The sequence below is a fragment of the Labrus bergylta genome, chromosome 3, assembly GCF_963930695.1.
Source record: "Labrus bergylta chromosome 3, fLabBer1.1, whole genome shotgun sequence".
Taxonomy (NCBI): Eukaryota; Metazoa; Chordata; class Actinopteri; order Labriformes; family Labridae; genus Labrus; species Labrus bergylta.
The window spans coordinates 19,870,078-19,883,386 of record NC_089197.1 but is presented as its reverse complement, the minus strand read 5'-3'; the positions used below and the strand labels follow the sequence as shown (position 1 = coordinate 19,883,386).

Sequence of the window (13,309 nt, the reverse complement as noted above, 5' to 3'; positions counted from 1 at the left end):
GGCCACTGTGGATAGGGACAGGAGAGCCAACAAAAACTCTCTCCTATCCTACGTATCAACCAAAATAAGGTAATCACTGCTTGAGGCTTGTTTCGTAGGTTTCTAGGCAGATTTTGTTCCATCACTAGCTGATAGATGGGCATTACATGTCAATCAGAAGGCCTGGTAGAATAGTAAGGCCAGTATCCAAGAAGCCTTACAGGTAATTCAGCAAGCAGACAAGGATGAAAGGTGACCAGGTGGCACAGAGGACAAAACTAAATGTATTTTCAAGCTAAAGTTTTGGTGTCTTTAGTTCTCCACCAACCAGCTCTGTACAATGGTAACATCTCTGCAAGACAAATATGTTCATATTGGAGGTTTCTTAAAAAGACTACTATCAATAACATTTTTATATCCAATCATAATGTTTTCGATATTTTATACTTTCTTAAATGTCTGCAGGCTGCAAATAAGCTGTATTTTTAGGTTTGATGAGGGTTGGGCAATTCAAGGTTGTGTTTGTGAAAAATGAGCAAGAAAGGTTTAACCATCAACCATAATGATTTAACAGCTGTCTGTCTTTAAAATACTATCACCAGCAAGACTTTCAATGATGGAGGACACTACAAAAACAAATAACTTTTGATGACAACATTTTTTTTTCACATTAAATGCCACATTTTTATTAAGATCTCTAATACATCATGTCCGATTCTCGGTAAGACAATGTCTGAGCACAGAAAATTAAGTCTGCTTATGAATTGACAGTTAAATATTTGGTCAAGGTTAGAAAAGGTTTTGGTTGCAATTATAAAGCATACAGACGTAAACTCCAATCTCCTGCATGAAAGTAAGACATCCATCCATAACCTTGCTTCATAAAAAAAGGGTCACTATACTTCTAGCTTTGGTATTAGATGTAAACCATGAAGTGTGGGATTGTGTAAAAAAGTCATAATTCTAAAGGATACTCGGCATCTCTATGTTTTAGTCAGACATTACATGCTGAAAGATGAGCAGAAGTGGCACATACTGTAGTAGTCTGTATCAAGCTTCAACCTCTGGTGTTGACAATTTAAGCCAAAGCGGAAGCGCAAAAATCTGCAGTTCATCGATTGTCCACTTGAGGCTGGCTGCAGAAGAACCAGAAGTCACATGAAAATCCAGTCAAAAGTGTCAATTTTTAAAGCAGAATCAAACATGTTGGTTCAAGAAACAAAATTGGTCTGATAAGCTCAAGAATCTATCTGCACACACTGAACGGGGGGTGAAGTTTTTAACAACTCATGGATTTTGATGTAATGAAGTAGGAGCCCTTAGCTCACCTGACTGACCTGACGGCCAAGGTAGTGGTTTGTCAGGAGGCTTAAGACCAGATCCAGCTCCAGCTCTTTGCTTGTTGTTAAGTTGACTGTAAGTTAGGGTGAAACAGCATTTTCAGCATGGTGATCATCATCCACAGCCCCCTTCAATAACCAATGGGTTCAGGCTTCGTCTACTATTATTTACAGTGTGGTCTGCATTTGTCCAGAGCAGGGGTGGGAGCCAGCTGAGGACAGCAACTGGCTTCTTTAATGAAGGAGTAATACAACGTTGTACAAAATTACTGCACAGGACGTGGTCAGAAGAAAAGTATCTTAGTGAGTTTGACAATGTATTGATGTTTTACAAATTAAAAAGGCAGAAATAAGGTGTATGCATGTAAAGATAGTAGCCTATCGCATGCTCCAGTCCATGTACAAATAAATCCATCATGTAGTCCAAGTCTAATCAAGAGATCATACCGTTTAAATTCAAGCGTTTACATTTATTTGAAGGAACTATTTTTACAGATACTTCATTTACTGTTACTGTAGTCAGCATTTCACCAAACAAAAGGAGGCCAGAGAGCATCTTTCTCCAAATATGTACACATAAATCAGTATCAAAAAAACCCTTCCTTCACTCTCCTCCATCTCTCTTTTTTTGTCTCTTTACAGTGTCTGGAGAGCAGAGCAATGTTGCCTCAGTGAGTTCACTGATTAAAGGCATAGTGTATTTCTCTCTTTTCCTCTTCAAAACACTCACTACTGAGAGACATAACAGATATTCTCTCAAAAATCTAGACAGCCTCCCTCTCTCTTCCCTCTGCCTCTGTCTCCAATTATCTATTTCTGTCTTTCTGCACCAGCCCCCTGTATCTGCCAGTAGCATTTTCAGCCCACACTGCTGCTACAGTTCTCCGCTACTTTCTTGATGCAACTTCATCCAGATTCCAAAATCTTCTCCGCCATCTCTGGCCTTGGGTTTGGGAATTTATCAATAATTGCAGAGAACAAAGTAAAACAGAGAAAAGGTGGCAATCAGGGTCAAGCGAGAGGAGAGACAGAAGTAGAGTAAATGCAGAGAACAATTATAAAGCAGTCTTTAGCATAGACATGCTGCTGAAATAGTTATGCAAGACTCGCCTGACCACGCACCAAGTATAAAATACACAGAAATATACATACACACTGGATTATGTAATGTGGTTGTACAGGTTAGAGTAAGGACAAGGATCAAGATAAATACAAATACATCACTGGGATATGAACAACAGGCTCTAAACATGTATGAGCAGCATCCAATGGCCAGTTGCCTTTCACCTATTATCAATGGTTTCTTTTTTCAATGACACAGATTTACTCTGATTGAATGCACAGCTTCCGATTTTCATTGATGGAATATAAACGGCAAAATACTTTATTGTAATAAAATGTAAAAGAAAGAGTCAAAATGTTGCCAGATTAAAAAAAGTATATGACCTGCCCCAACCTGACATGTCCAAAACCAAAAACACCTAAATCAGCACATTCCTTCTCATATAAGAATGGTATATAATTAATACAGGATATCTGTGATTGTGTGTAAAAGACCTTCAATGAAAACCTTGACAACTCCTAAGCAAGTAAAGCGAGTTAGTTTCAAATTAAACCAAATGTGTAATCCATACACTAATTTCCACCAATTAGATATAGACATATAAAGAACCACAGTGAAATGATGCTCCCATCTAATCATAGAATATATAGCTTGTCCTAAGAGGCTTTATCCTCATGGAGAAATGGGATTGGTTCCCCCTCCAATGAGGGTGTTCAGGATAGCAGGGTGTGTCTAAAATTGGTGGTCTCTGCCCCAATCTCACTCAGGGGGCCACATATTCCACTCTACAATCAAGTAAAACAATAATTGGTGGCAACAGCTGAGGCCGTCATAGACCACTCTTCGGTACACAAACTGATAGGTTTGGGTGATCTTAAAACCACAGGCTACATAGAAACAACATCTACAAAAACACTTTCTGAACTCCTGTGAAGAGAAATGTCTTCGTTGTGATCTTGCACATCAAAAGATCACTGGTTATCAATCCAGAGTGACAGTCACTGATTGTGATTGTAAGTGCAGGACAGAAAGAGGAGAGGGTTGTGATCAGAGTAGATTGCAAAAAGCAAAGATCTTACTAAACACGCCTCTGAAGCCTCTCCCAACTTCACGACAAGTATAATTTTATTTGATTGAATTGAAACGATTTGTGTGCGTCTTTTAGAATTATTTTAAATGAATTTGATCCTTTGATTCTTTTGTTTTGTGCTTTTGACTTTATGACTGTTTTATTTATTTTTTACAGCCTTTGTAAAGCACTTTGTAACCTGGATTTTGAAAAGTGCTCTAGAAATAAATGTATTATTATTATAAAGTTATTATAGTGCTTGTTGAACTATTTGAGAAATAACAGGCAAGATGGTCAACATAAGCACATTGGCAGCTTCCACCGCACTGACATTGAAGTCCAGTTAAAGTGTAGGGAGGGAATAGGGAATAAAAGAACATTGCATAGAAGAGACTTGACTCTTTCAAGGGTATGTGAGCACAAAGAGTCCACACAAATCTACATGTGGAGCAGATTTGCTCATAGATACAGCAATGTTGAAGAAACTTCAACAGCAGCTCCTGTAATATCCTGACATGAGTAGGAACCTGTGAATATCTCTACCAGTTGATAGAACAGGATATACCAACAAAACTGAAAGTGTAACAGTTTATCTCATTCCCTCAATTAGTAGAGAGAACAAGATATACTACACATGGTTCAAATAAGTTGTTTGCTAAGTTCAGAAAACCTCACCAGTCATGATTACTGCAGTATAAATGTGGTCATGCATCAGGTGTGATCCTCTTTTTTGTCCAATAATAATCACACTGAAATTATGTTTTGCTCCTGCCAAAATCATAACATAACTAAATACACATATTACATTAGTGCCAACTTAATTGATTTTCTTGTTTTCCTTGCAGCCTCATAATGCACTCATAACCTAGAAAAAGCTTTCTCTTCTTTATTTTCTTACAGACCATTGAGAAATACCAAATGTAAACACGGCTCATAGAAGATTGAACATTATTTTGATCAAATATTGCAAATAATGGACTCACAAATCTGCTGACTCTTGCTTGAAGCCCTCATGGAAAATCATTTTTTGTATTTTTTTTCCCATCAAACTCATACACCATGAGAGAATCCAAGTGACAGTTTTCTAAAATACTGAAGAATTTATTCGTCTGGTGCTGCTCACCCCACAGAAACCTGTCTCTGCCCCTCTCTGTGACACATTGTGTCTTCTTCTGGTCCCCTCCTGTCTTAACTTTTCCATTCAGCCATCATTTTGATGGGATGTTCTATCATACTCCTCCTAGGTTGTAAATTTGTGTGCAGCTAAGTAGAACAGAGCAATATTTCCCCTTTCATGGCATCTTGCTCTTGTCCCTGGTGCCTATAAATCTAGGTGGCTTGTTTCCCAGCAGTGTGGCTCAGCGTTAAACTGGGAATGTAAATACTTTTGTTTCAGATTATATTAATTACTGCTCTTTGTGTGTCTTCTCTCTTGCAGCTTGTCTCCAGTCAGTAATAAGATTCCGGTCCATTAGTTTTGCTCCATAACATTAATTAAACATTTTCCTCTGAATCTTAATGCTACTAATATTATACAATTATCTCTGGATGTTCACGTGCAACATTAATAATGACTCTTTTGCACCGTGCTAGGAGGCCACCCTGACACACCTGACATTTAAACTTGGCCTGTTCTGAAGAGATCAAAACAATGCTGCAGTAAAAAAAAAGTTTCATCCACAGAATATTACACCAGTACAAGATGCATCTCTTCTTATGCTCATACAATACAGTCATCTGCGTAATCCACTAACTTTACTAAAAAAAACAATGCACTTTAGGTTTCTAAAGAAATACACTAACATCCAGTAGATTGGAGGATTTGTGCTGTATTCTTACTGCATAGTGGAGGACAGCCTGATCAATATTTGTTAATATGAGCACCAACTTGCATCATATCATGGCATCAAAAAATGAACCCACTCACTTCAACATAAATGAGTCTCAGAAAATTTATTAGATTTCTAACACTGAGAGAAAATCTGTCTCACTATTGTATACACTTCTTGAATACACATCATTGAAAAGCTGGCACACTATTCACTGTGTGACAGCTCAAGATAAACTGATGCCTTTATATGGTTTAAATGACTTTGCAAAGTTTTTTCTGTGTATTCAGTCATTCAAGTAATTTGAAATTAAATTAATAGATAAAAACGCTACAGAAACAGTTGGAGCCTCTTGCAGCTCACATCGAGTGTGAGCATCATGAAAATGTAACAGCTGTCGATCTTGTCATTTGGCTTACTTACAATTTCCTAAAACACCCCCATACCCTAAAATTAGTCCTGAAAAAGATTGTCACTGAAGGAAAACGTGTTAACTTTTTTGGTTACCCAGGGTAATGCAACATGACAATTAAAGCTGGAGGCTGGGCAATATTTTTTGGTGTTGAATCTGAGCTATTGCTCTGATTCATGTTGACACAGTGGATGGCCTATACACTTCAAACACCATCTGTTTGAGTTGAGGGTTAAAGTGGCCAAATAGCCTCACAGAACATGAGAGGACTTGGGCCAGCTTAAATGTGTTAAAACCAGATAGTAGCACTCTTTAAACAGCTCTTGATAAGAGTTACAGATTTCAAATGTAATGACGAATTTAAAAAAGTCGGCTTGCTTCTAGTTGGCTCAAAATTAAACCTCACGGTTTGACTTTGTTCATCAATTAACTGGTTTGATCACAATTATTAACTGTAAGGGTAAAAATGTCATACTGTAGTTGGGTAATGTCCTCTTCACTAAAAAATGAATAATTTTTCAAACATAAAACTCTATTATACGTAAAAGAATACATTTTTATAATTCAATTCAATTAGTTTGTCATATTTGTTAGCATTAAGATGTGCTGAATGCTTTTGCATTAAACCTCAATGGGGACATTGAAAGTTATTTTATTAGGGAGCAGGTTAAACTCAGACAGTAGAGCAGACATCCCATATACAGACAGGCGACAGTTCTTAACGCATCGATTGCAGGTTCAACTCCTGGCCTCGACCCTTTGATGTACATCTACCCCACTCTCTCCTACCCACGTCTCTCTTCACTTGTCCTATCAATATGAGCAAAAAAATAATTAATAACAACATAAAAAAGTAATTTTATTGAATTGAACTGAAATTGGTTTAGTTAACTTAAAGAGATGATGTTTCCTGGAATAATATTTTCTGTATCACTATTATTATTGGCTGGTGCACTTTCCAACTTGGATTTAAAAAGGATGCTTGGACGTAATCTTTTTATATTAGAGGGAGCACTGTTATCACTCGTTGATCAGTGTTCCACAGGTTTTCTACTCTGAAAGAAACTTTAATATGTTTTTTTCTTAAAATTCTGCTGCTATATGTCACCTCTCACGAAAGCTTTTTGACTTGCACACCTTCCCCTCACACATTCAGTCTCACTCTCAGATGCATGAACACTCACACTCTCTCTGTCTCTCACTCTGACACACAGATTCTCTCTCTGAACTGAAGCACACACACTTGCCTGTCATGTAATCAGGAAATCACGTCCAGTCGCAGTTGGTGACTCATCTTTTGTCCCTAGTGAAACCTTAACTGGGGATGAGGTCGAAAGACATTGTGGATGAGGGAGGACGCGGAGTGTCACTAGCAGGGCACCACTGAGCACATGGGGAACTCCACTCTCAACAGCATGTTTTACAGCTGCTAAAAACAAAGATGTTCGCCGCCCATAAAGCATGACAGCTGCACATAAAAATTGAAATGTTGTATTCCCTTGCCAGCAATATCACATCATTATCAGCATGATGCTAAGATGTGAGACAAGGAAAGTTACGAGAGATTTACAGTTTCATATTGAGTTCTTGCCATCTTAAACTAGAAACAGTTCTCCCTTAAAGTGCTCTACTGGTATCACTTGGAGAGTTTTGACCATAACATGCAAGAAATAAGCCAATTTAATTTAAGTCCACGGGTTAAACAGATGGAGACAATACTGCTGCTTATCAATCATTCCCATTGTGCTAAACTTGCTTTGTGTGGGTGTGGTGAACAAAAACGAGTCACTTCAGTTGTTACTTCAAATGCAAATCTAAGACACAAGCGTCATGTCTACGGACAATCAGAAACAAAATCTCCTTCAGCATCAGGTGTTGATCAGTGACCTCGACCTCAGCTCAGAGATGGGGAGTAAAAATACCCCGCGTGGCTCTGGTTGGGGCATCATCATTACTTGTCCTGATGGAAGGTTCGTGTCATTACACACCGTCTGCTCTCCATTTCTCCCCTCCGACAACAACGGAGGGCACTCACACACACATCAACACTCTCGCGCGCGCACATACACACCAGTGGCTAGTCAATAACAGACAACAACACAAACACACATCTCGCGTCTGCACAAACACGGCGGGTCGCTCACAAATATGACAGAGTATGGATGACCTTGTGCATGTATGCTCAGGTCACCGTGCGCGAAACGACTACACCGTGCACAACAGAAGTGCCCAAGTGGCTGTCTCACAGACAGGGGTGTATGCAACAGCCCTCCACGCTGCCGCTGATGGCTTTTTCTGTGCGTTTTGGTAAAAGGCAACAACACAAGCCCCACATAAAGCACAGCAGCTTGTTGAATGACCCCCAGTTTCATTACTTGACATCAACATGGCAAACTCAAGGGCATCTGGAACCAACGCGAGACCGTTGAACTACACACACTGGATTAAAAAATGTACCCACGGATGGCCACTGAAATCTTTTGCTCACCTTTGCTGTTATCTTCTTCTCTGTTGAGATGCATGACTCTTCTCACAATTTACTCATTTAGGCTGTCTTGTTCTTGAAGCACAAAGGTGTCTTCTTTCAAAGAGTTCTCCAGATGAACTCTTATTCCAATTTTGGATGTGTGGTCCTCTACCCGCTTATTGTCTCAGCTGGCACGCATGGACGCGCCTGCACTTGTGCGTCCTCCTCCCCTCGTTGTGCTGGAGCAGGTAGTCTAGGTGATGTTTGGAGTCTGCTTGGATTTGGACTCTCTCACTTTCTACCTCTGTCTCTCTCAGTCAGTGTTCGCTTGCACAGCCCAGAGACGCTCCAAGGGATGGTCGTAGGAAAGGTTTCAGGGAGGAGACGGCAGGCAGACGGGCGGGGTGACGTGAAGTAAGTCGGTAGGAGGTCGTCTACTCAGCTGAGGCGGCGAGGGATCCGCGCGTGCCCTCAGAGCTATTGACCATTTCATCAGAGGTTCCCGGCTTTTAGCAGCGTTTTACGCGCACGTTTACTACGAAACTACATGTTGATGGGAAGCTTATGATGACATCTGAAGAGAAATAAATTAGGATATAATGTTCAAATGCATAATTCATAAAGCCGCTAATATTTGCAACAAATATAGAAAAGCTTCTGACCATGACATGCAAGTTAAAGGCTTGAGGTAGACAACCTTGGTGATTATGGTGCTAATTATGACCGACAGCTGACTCTGTTATAGTATACAAGCCTGTCGCTGCATTCTGGGATGGAGAAAGCGCAGTCGACAATAGAAGAGGGACACTTCTGGTTATGTGACCAGCTTTTACCCTCAATCATGATTTTACTATTATTCATATAAACAATAATTTGTCGTTTCATAATAGAATCATTAATACAGAGATTCAGGTGAGAATCTCAGATGCGCACCATTTTACGCACAACCTGACCAACTTGGAACCTGATCTCGCGTGTTTAGCCTCCATCAAGCCTTTGATTAGTATCAATGTCATGAGCAGCCTGTTTTGTTTCATTATGACCATCATACCATTACAGCCACCAGGCCCGTACAGTGGATAAGGGGGCACATTTACTCACCATTCACGTTCGCCCAGAGTCATTCGCGTACCATGGCTCACGGGCGGCCTCTAGTGTTGTACATAAATCAGTCAGCTGGATGCTGGTAGTGGAGATCAATACACCAACCCATTAAAACAGGCTGTGAAAAAATTTGAGGTAGAACAGGGTTAGAATAAAGGGTAATTGTATAACTTTATAAACCTTCTTAATTTTAGGTGGAACTAAAGACGTGTATATGAAATGTTTCACAAGCAGTGAGAGGAGAAGTAAAAGGGAAAGTGGAAAAAATACATTGAATATGTATTATAATGAAGAATTGCCCGTGTTTTGTGTGTGTGTGTAGGGGGGGGGGGGGTCTCACACTCAGACCTGTTCCTACTTTTTTCTTAAAGATAGGATAGAACTTTATCAATATATTATATTATTTATTATATGAACACTTGTGCTAGTTTACTCTGAAATCACAGTAAAATACACGTCTAACCCAAAAGAGCGTAACATATCCATCAAATATAAAAATATAAAGTGTTAAATAAAATATAAAGTAAATCGAGTTTGAAGTTACAGTATGTGGTATCTAAAATTGTTCAAGTATACTAAAAATCTAGGTCACCAATCTAAGTTTTTGCACTCTAAACTTTCATGAATTATTTAATAACTTTCTCCTAACCAGGAAAGACGGATTGGAAATCTCTGTATGTAACTTCAAATGACAGAGTAAAAGATTATTTCATAGAGAGAGACATTTTTCCATATGCCACATCCTTATCTTGGACTTGTATGCTACCTTTACCCGCTTTGCGCTCTGTTGACTCTTAGTGACACCTTTGTTTCTTTGTTCCATTACTCAGTTTTCTGTCTGATGACTCTGTTATGATAGCCCCTCTGACTTCTGTGCATATTTGTAAGGCAGATTGTCTTATTGTATAGCTCGTCTGGTTCTCTTCATACAGTCTTCATTCTTGAAAGAAATTCGCACTCTGTGTATGAGACTGTTCCAAACTTCTCATTGCATCAGCTCACTTCCTCACCACAAGCCCTCCTTTTTCTCTCACACAATCTTGTTCATGAATATTTATAAGCCTGTCACAAAGTCTACTTGAACTCAAAACAACACGTTCAACAAAACTTGTGCCACGCTTTATTTCTCCAGGATTTTTTTTTAATGATGTTGTGTAATTTCTACACCAAGATTTGCTCAGCATGTTGAATGTGTTATATAAAACAATAAAAATAAGTTTTTGGACACACAGTTTGTAATTTTGGAGCCATTATATCAAGTCTACAACATTATTGTATGAGCCTTATAGTAACACCGCTGAGCTCGTGCACAACAATCTTCAGAAAATTATACAATAGAGCTATAAATCACACACTGTATGCACGTTAAATAGCATAAGTTTAAGCTACACAAAAAGGAAAACGCATATACATAGAACCATTTATGATTGTATAAACCCCTGTTGAGCTTAGTGTCTCAATATGCTGTCAGACTGGATGAAGACATTCAAAGTGCCCAGACCACTTTAAATTCCCCTCAAAGGTATAAAAATATCAAACATCAGGGTCTTCTGGGATTTTTCTTTTAGCATCGAGGTCAGAATCTTTACAACATCAATAAGATACAAAATGTCAGATCAAATATGAAAGGTGACCTTTGACACTTCCAAACCCTCCTCTTTTGGAATGTGTTGACGTCAACATATCAAGTATTGATATCTTGAGATGCTCCTGTGGTTATGAAACATTCTCCTGTTTGATTCATATATATAGGAGGAACAGTTATCCAGGGATTACAGACTGCGTCTGATTTGATGTTGTGATGATGGAAAGTGCAATCCACTTCAATGTATTTCCAAAAGAGAAAGGACATAAAGACATCAGGTGACAGATGGTGTTTATTCAGCACAATGGTAAGGATATGTAATCAACACCTTAAATACAAGAAGGAAACAATGTAGGGTGATTTGCTTTTCTTCTTCTTCAATGACAGTACTGTTCGGCTCCGCGTGTCGTCAGGGCATTAATTCCTGAATAAATAATATTTACCTTTACAAGTCTTCATGGAGTCTGTGCTGTGTATGAAACTGTTAAATGTGTGCACCTAATGTGAGAAATGTTTGCTATATAAAAAGGTGTCAAATTGGAGAGGATTAACATTAATGTCAAACAATTCTGCAGAGCTTTGCTTTAGAATATATATTTTATTAATGATAGTATCGGCATGAATCTCATATTTTAACTGTGTCAAAATTCAAGTTTTCATTATTGTCTTTGTAGGCAAGTAGTTGACTTTAGGCATGTTCGATGATTTAAATGGTCTGCATTCAGAGCAGCTTCAGTGAGGGGCTGATGATGAGAGGTTTAGAGAGTACAGGCTGGTCAGTGTTGTCTATCAAGTTACAGCTTCAGAGGGAATGAATAATAGTTATAACGGACATAAATGTGTGACCTGCTGTTACACTTGTTCATCAAGACTGGCTTAGCAAACAGGCCAAACTACTGACTCTTCTAGCAGGTACATTCTATCAATAAAAGACAATAAAATATGTTTTTGAAGAGCAGACAAATCATCTTGCACAATGAACAGCATACCGTGCCGGTAGCTTAGTGGTCAGTGCGTGAGCCCCATGTAGGTGCGGGCAGACGGACGCCGACACAAACACTCGAAGGAATTTTGGTGTTCATGCGTTACTTTTAATGACAGCTGTCCTGTTCTATCGGAAAGGTATACTTAAATGACATTTTTCCGACTCTATCCTATCTCTACACTAAAGACTAGTCCGAAACGCTGCAGCTCGTGTACTGACTAGAACTTGGGAAAGGGACCACATTACTCCTGTATTAGCTTCTCTGCACTGGCTCCCTATACAATTTAGAATAGAATTATAGAATTTAAAATCCTTCTTCTCATGTACAAAGCTCTTAAGGGCCAGGCAATTATCTTAAAAAGCTAATATTGCAGCATCGAGAACATTACGCTCCCAGAACGCAGGCCTTCTTGTGGTACTAAGTCTTTAAATGTACTATGGGAGGGAGAGCCTTCAGTTATCATGCCCCCTCTCCTTTGGAATCATCTACCAGTCAGGGTCCGTGTGGCAGACACACTCGGTCCTATACTTTTAAGAACAGGCTTAAAACTTTCCTTTTTGATAAATCTTATACTGTAGTTTGGGCTGGCACAGGTATGGACAAGCTCATAGCTATAATGCGTTAGGCTTAGACTGCCGGGGGAACTTTGTAATATAACAATGAGTAAGGTCTTCCTGCTCTTTTGTAATATTAAATAAAGAGACAGACTTTTAACTATACTTTTTGTATAGTGTCTTGAGATTTTATTTGTCAATTTTATTTCATTAAAAGAAACAATAAAGTTAAGAAAAAACAAAAACATAAAATCTCAAATTTTGAATGAAAAGATAACATTTGTTATTAATTGGCACTATACAACTAAAGATTGATAGATATTCAGGAGAGAGAAAAGAAAGTTACATGACTTATACAAGGTCACAGAGTAGTGACACGGTTCAACAATACACACTGACTGAAATATATTAAAGCATCAGGCATTGCAACATGTTCTACACCTTCCCTGTGATACATAAAACACATGGCTCATGTTTGTCTGGTACCTTGAATCCACTAAAACATTCCCCCCACCCAGCTGTTTTCATCCTGTTGTCAGATTGTCTTGCAAAACAAACACAGGAGTCATCTTTACATCGTTAACCCTTGCATGGTTATCACAATAAAGACTTGTATTATATTTCAAAACATTTTAACAGATACTATGAACCAATTCTGTTCAAACATGCAAAGCAATGTTGCCTGTGAAAGAGATTATCCTTTGTTCTTTCAGGCTTTTTTCGATTTAATGTCAGATTTTAGCCTAGTCCATCTGTGACATGTCCTTAAATTCATTGTAATGATAGCCCATGGCCACTGAGTGGCAGTGTTGGCACATTGTCTACTTGATATAGGAGGCTGAAGCACTTTAAGAGGCATTGTTTCTTGTTAAGAAATTAACTTTTAAGTTGTGTTTTATAACAAGAGAGGCAAAACATGCA

General features: G+C 38.7%; 1 protein-coding gene across 4 annotated transcripts in view; it reads right to left on the bottom strand.

The window, feature by feature from the left end:
• The window catches only part of syt7b (synaptotagmin VIIb), a 98,137-nt gene extending 88,635 nt beyond the window's left edge, over nt 1–9,502 (bottom strand). The window contains exons 1-2 of one of the 4 annotated variants that reach the window (XM_065952897.1): nt 9,261–9,502; nt 8,181–8,733 (exon numbers count right to left, since the gene is read on the bottom strand). In XM_065952897.1, the coding sequence (XP_065808969.1) occupies nt 8,181–8,214 (34 nt within the window). In that variant the 5' untranslated portion in view covers nt 8,215–8,733; nt 9,261–9,502. Of the gene's footprint in view, nt 1–8,180; nt 8,815–9,260 lie in introns of those variants that run through there. The other 3 variants (XM_020632514.3, XM_065952898.1, XM_065952896.1) reach the window with 3 other exon arrangements.
• Between the last annotated feature and the right edge of the window lie 3,807 nt (nt 9,503–13,309).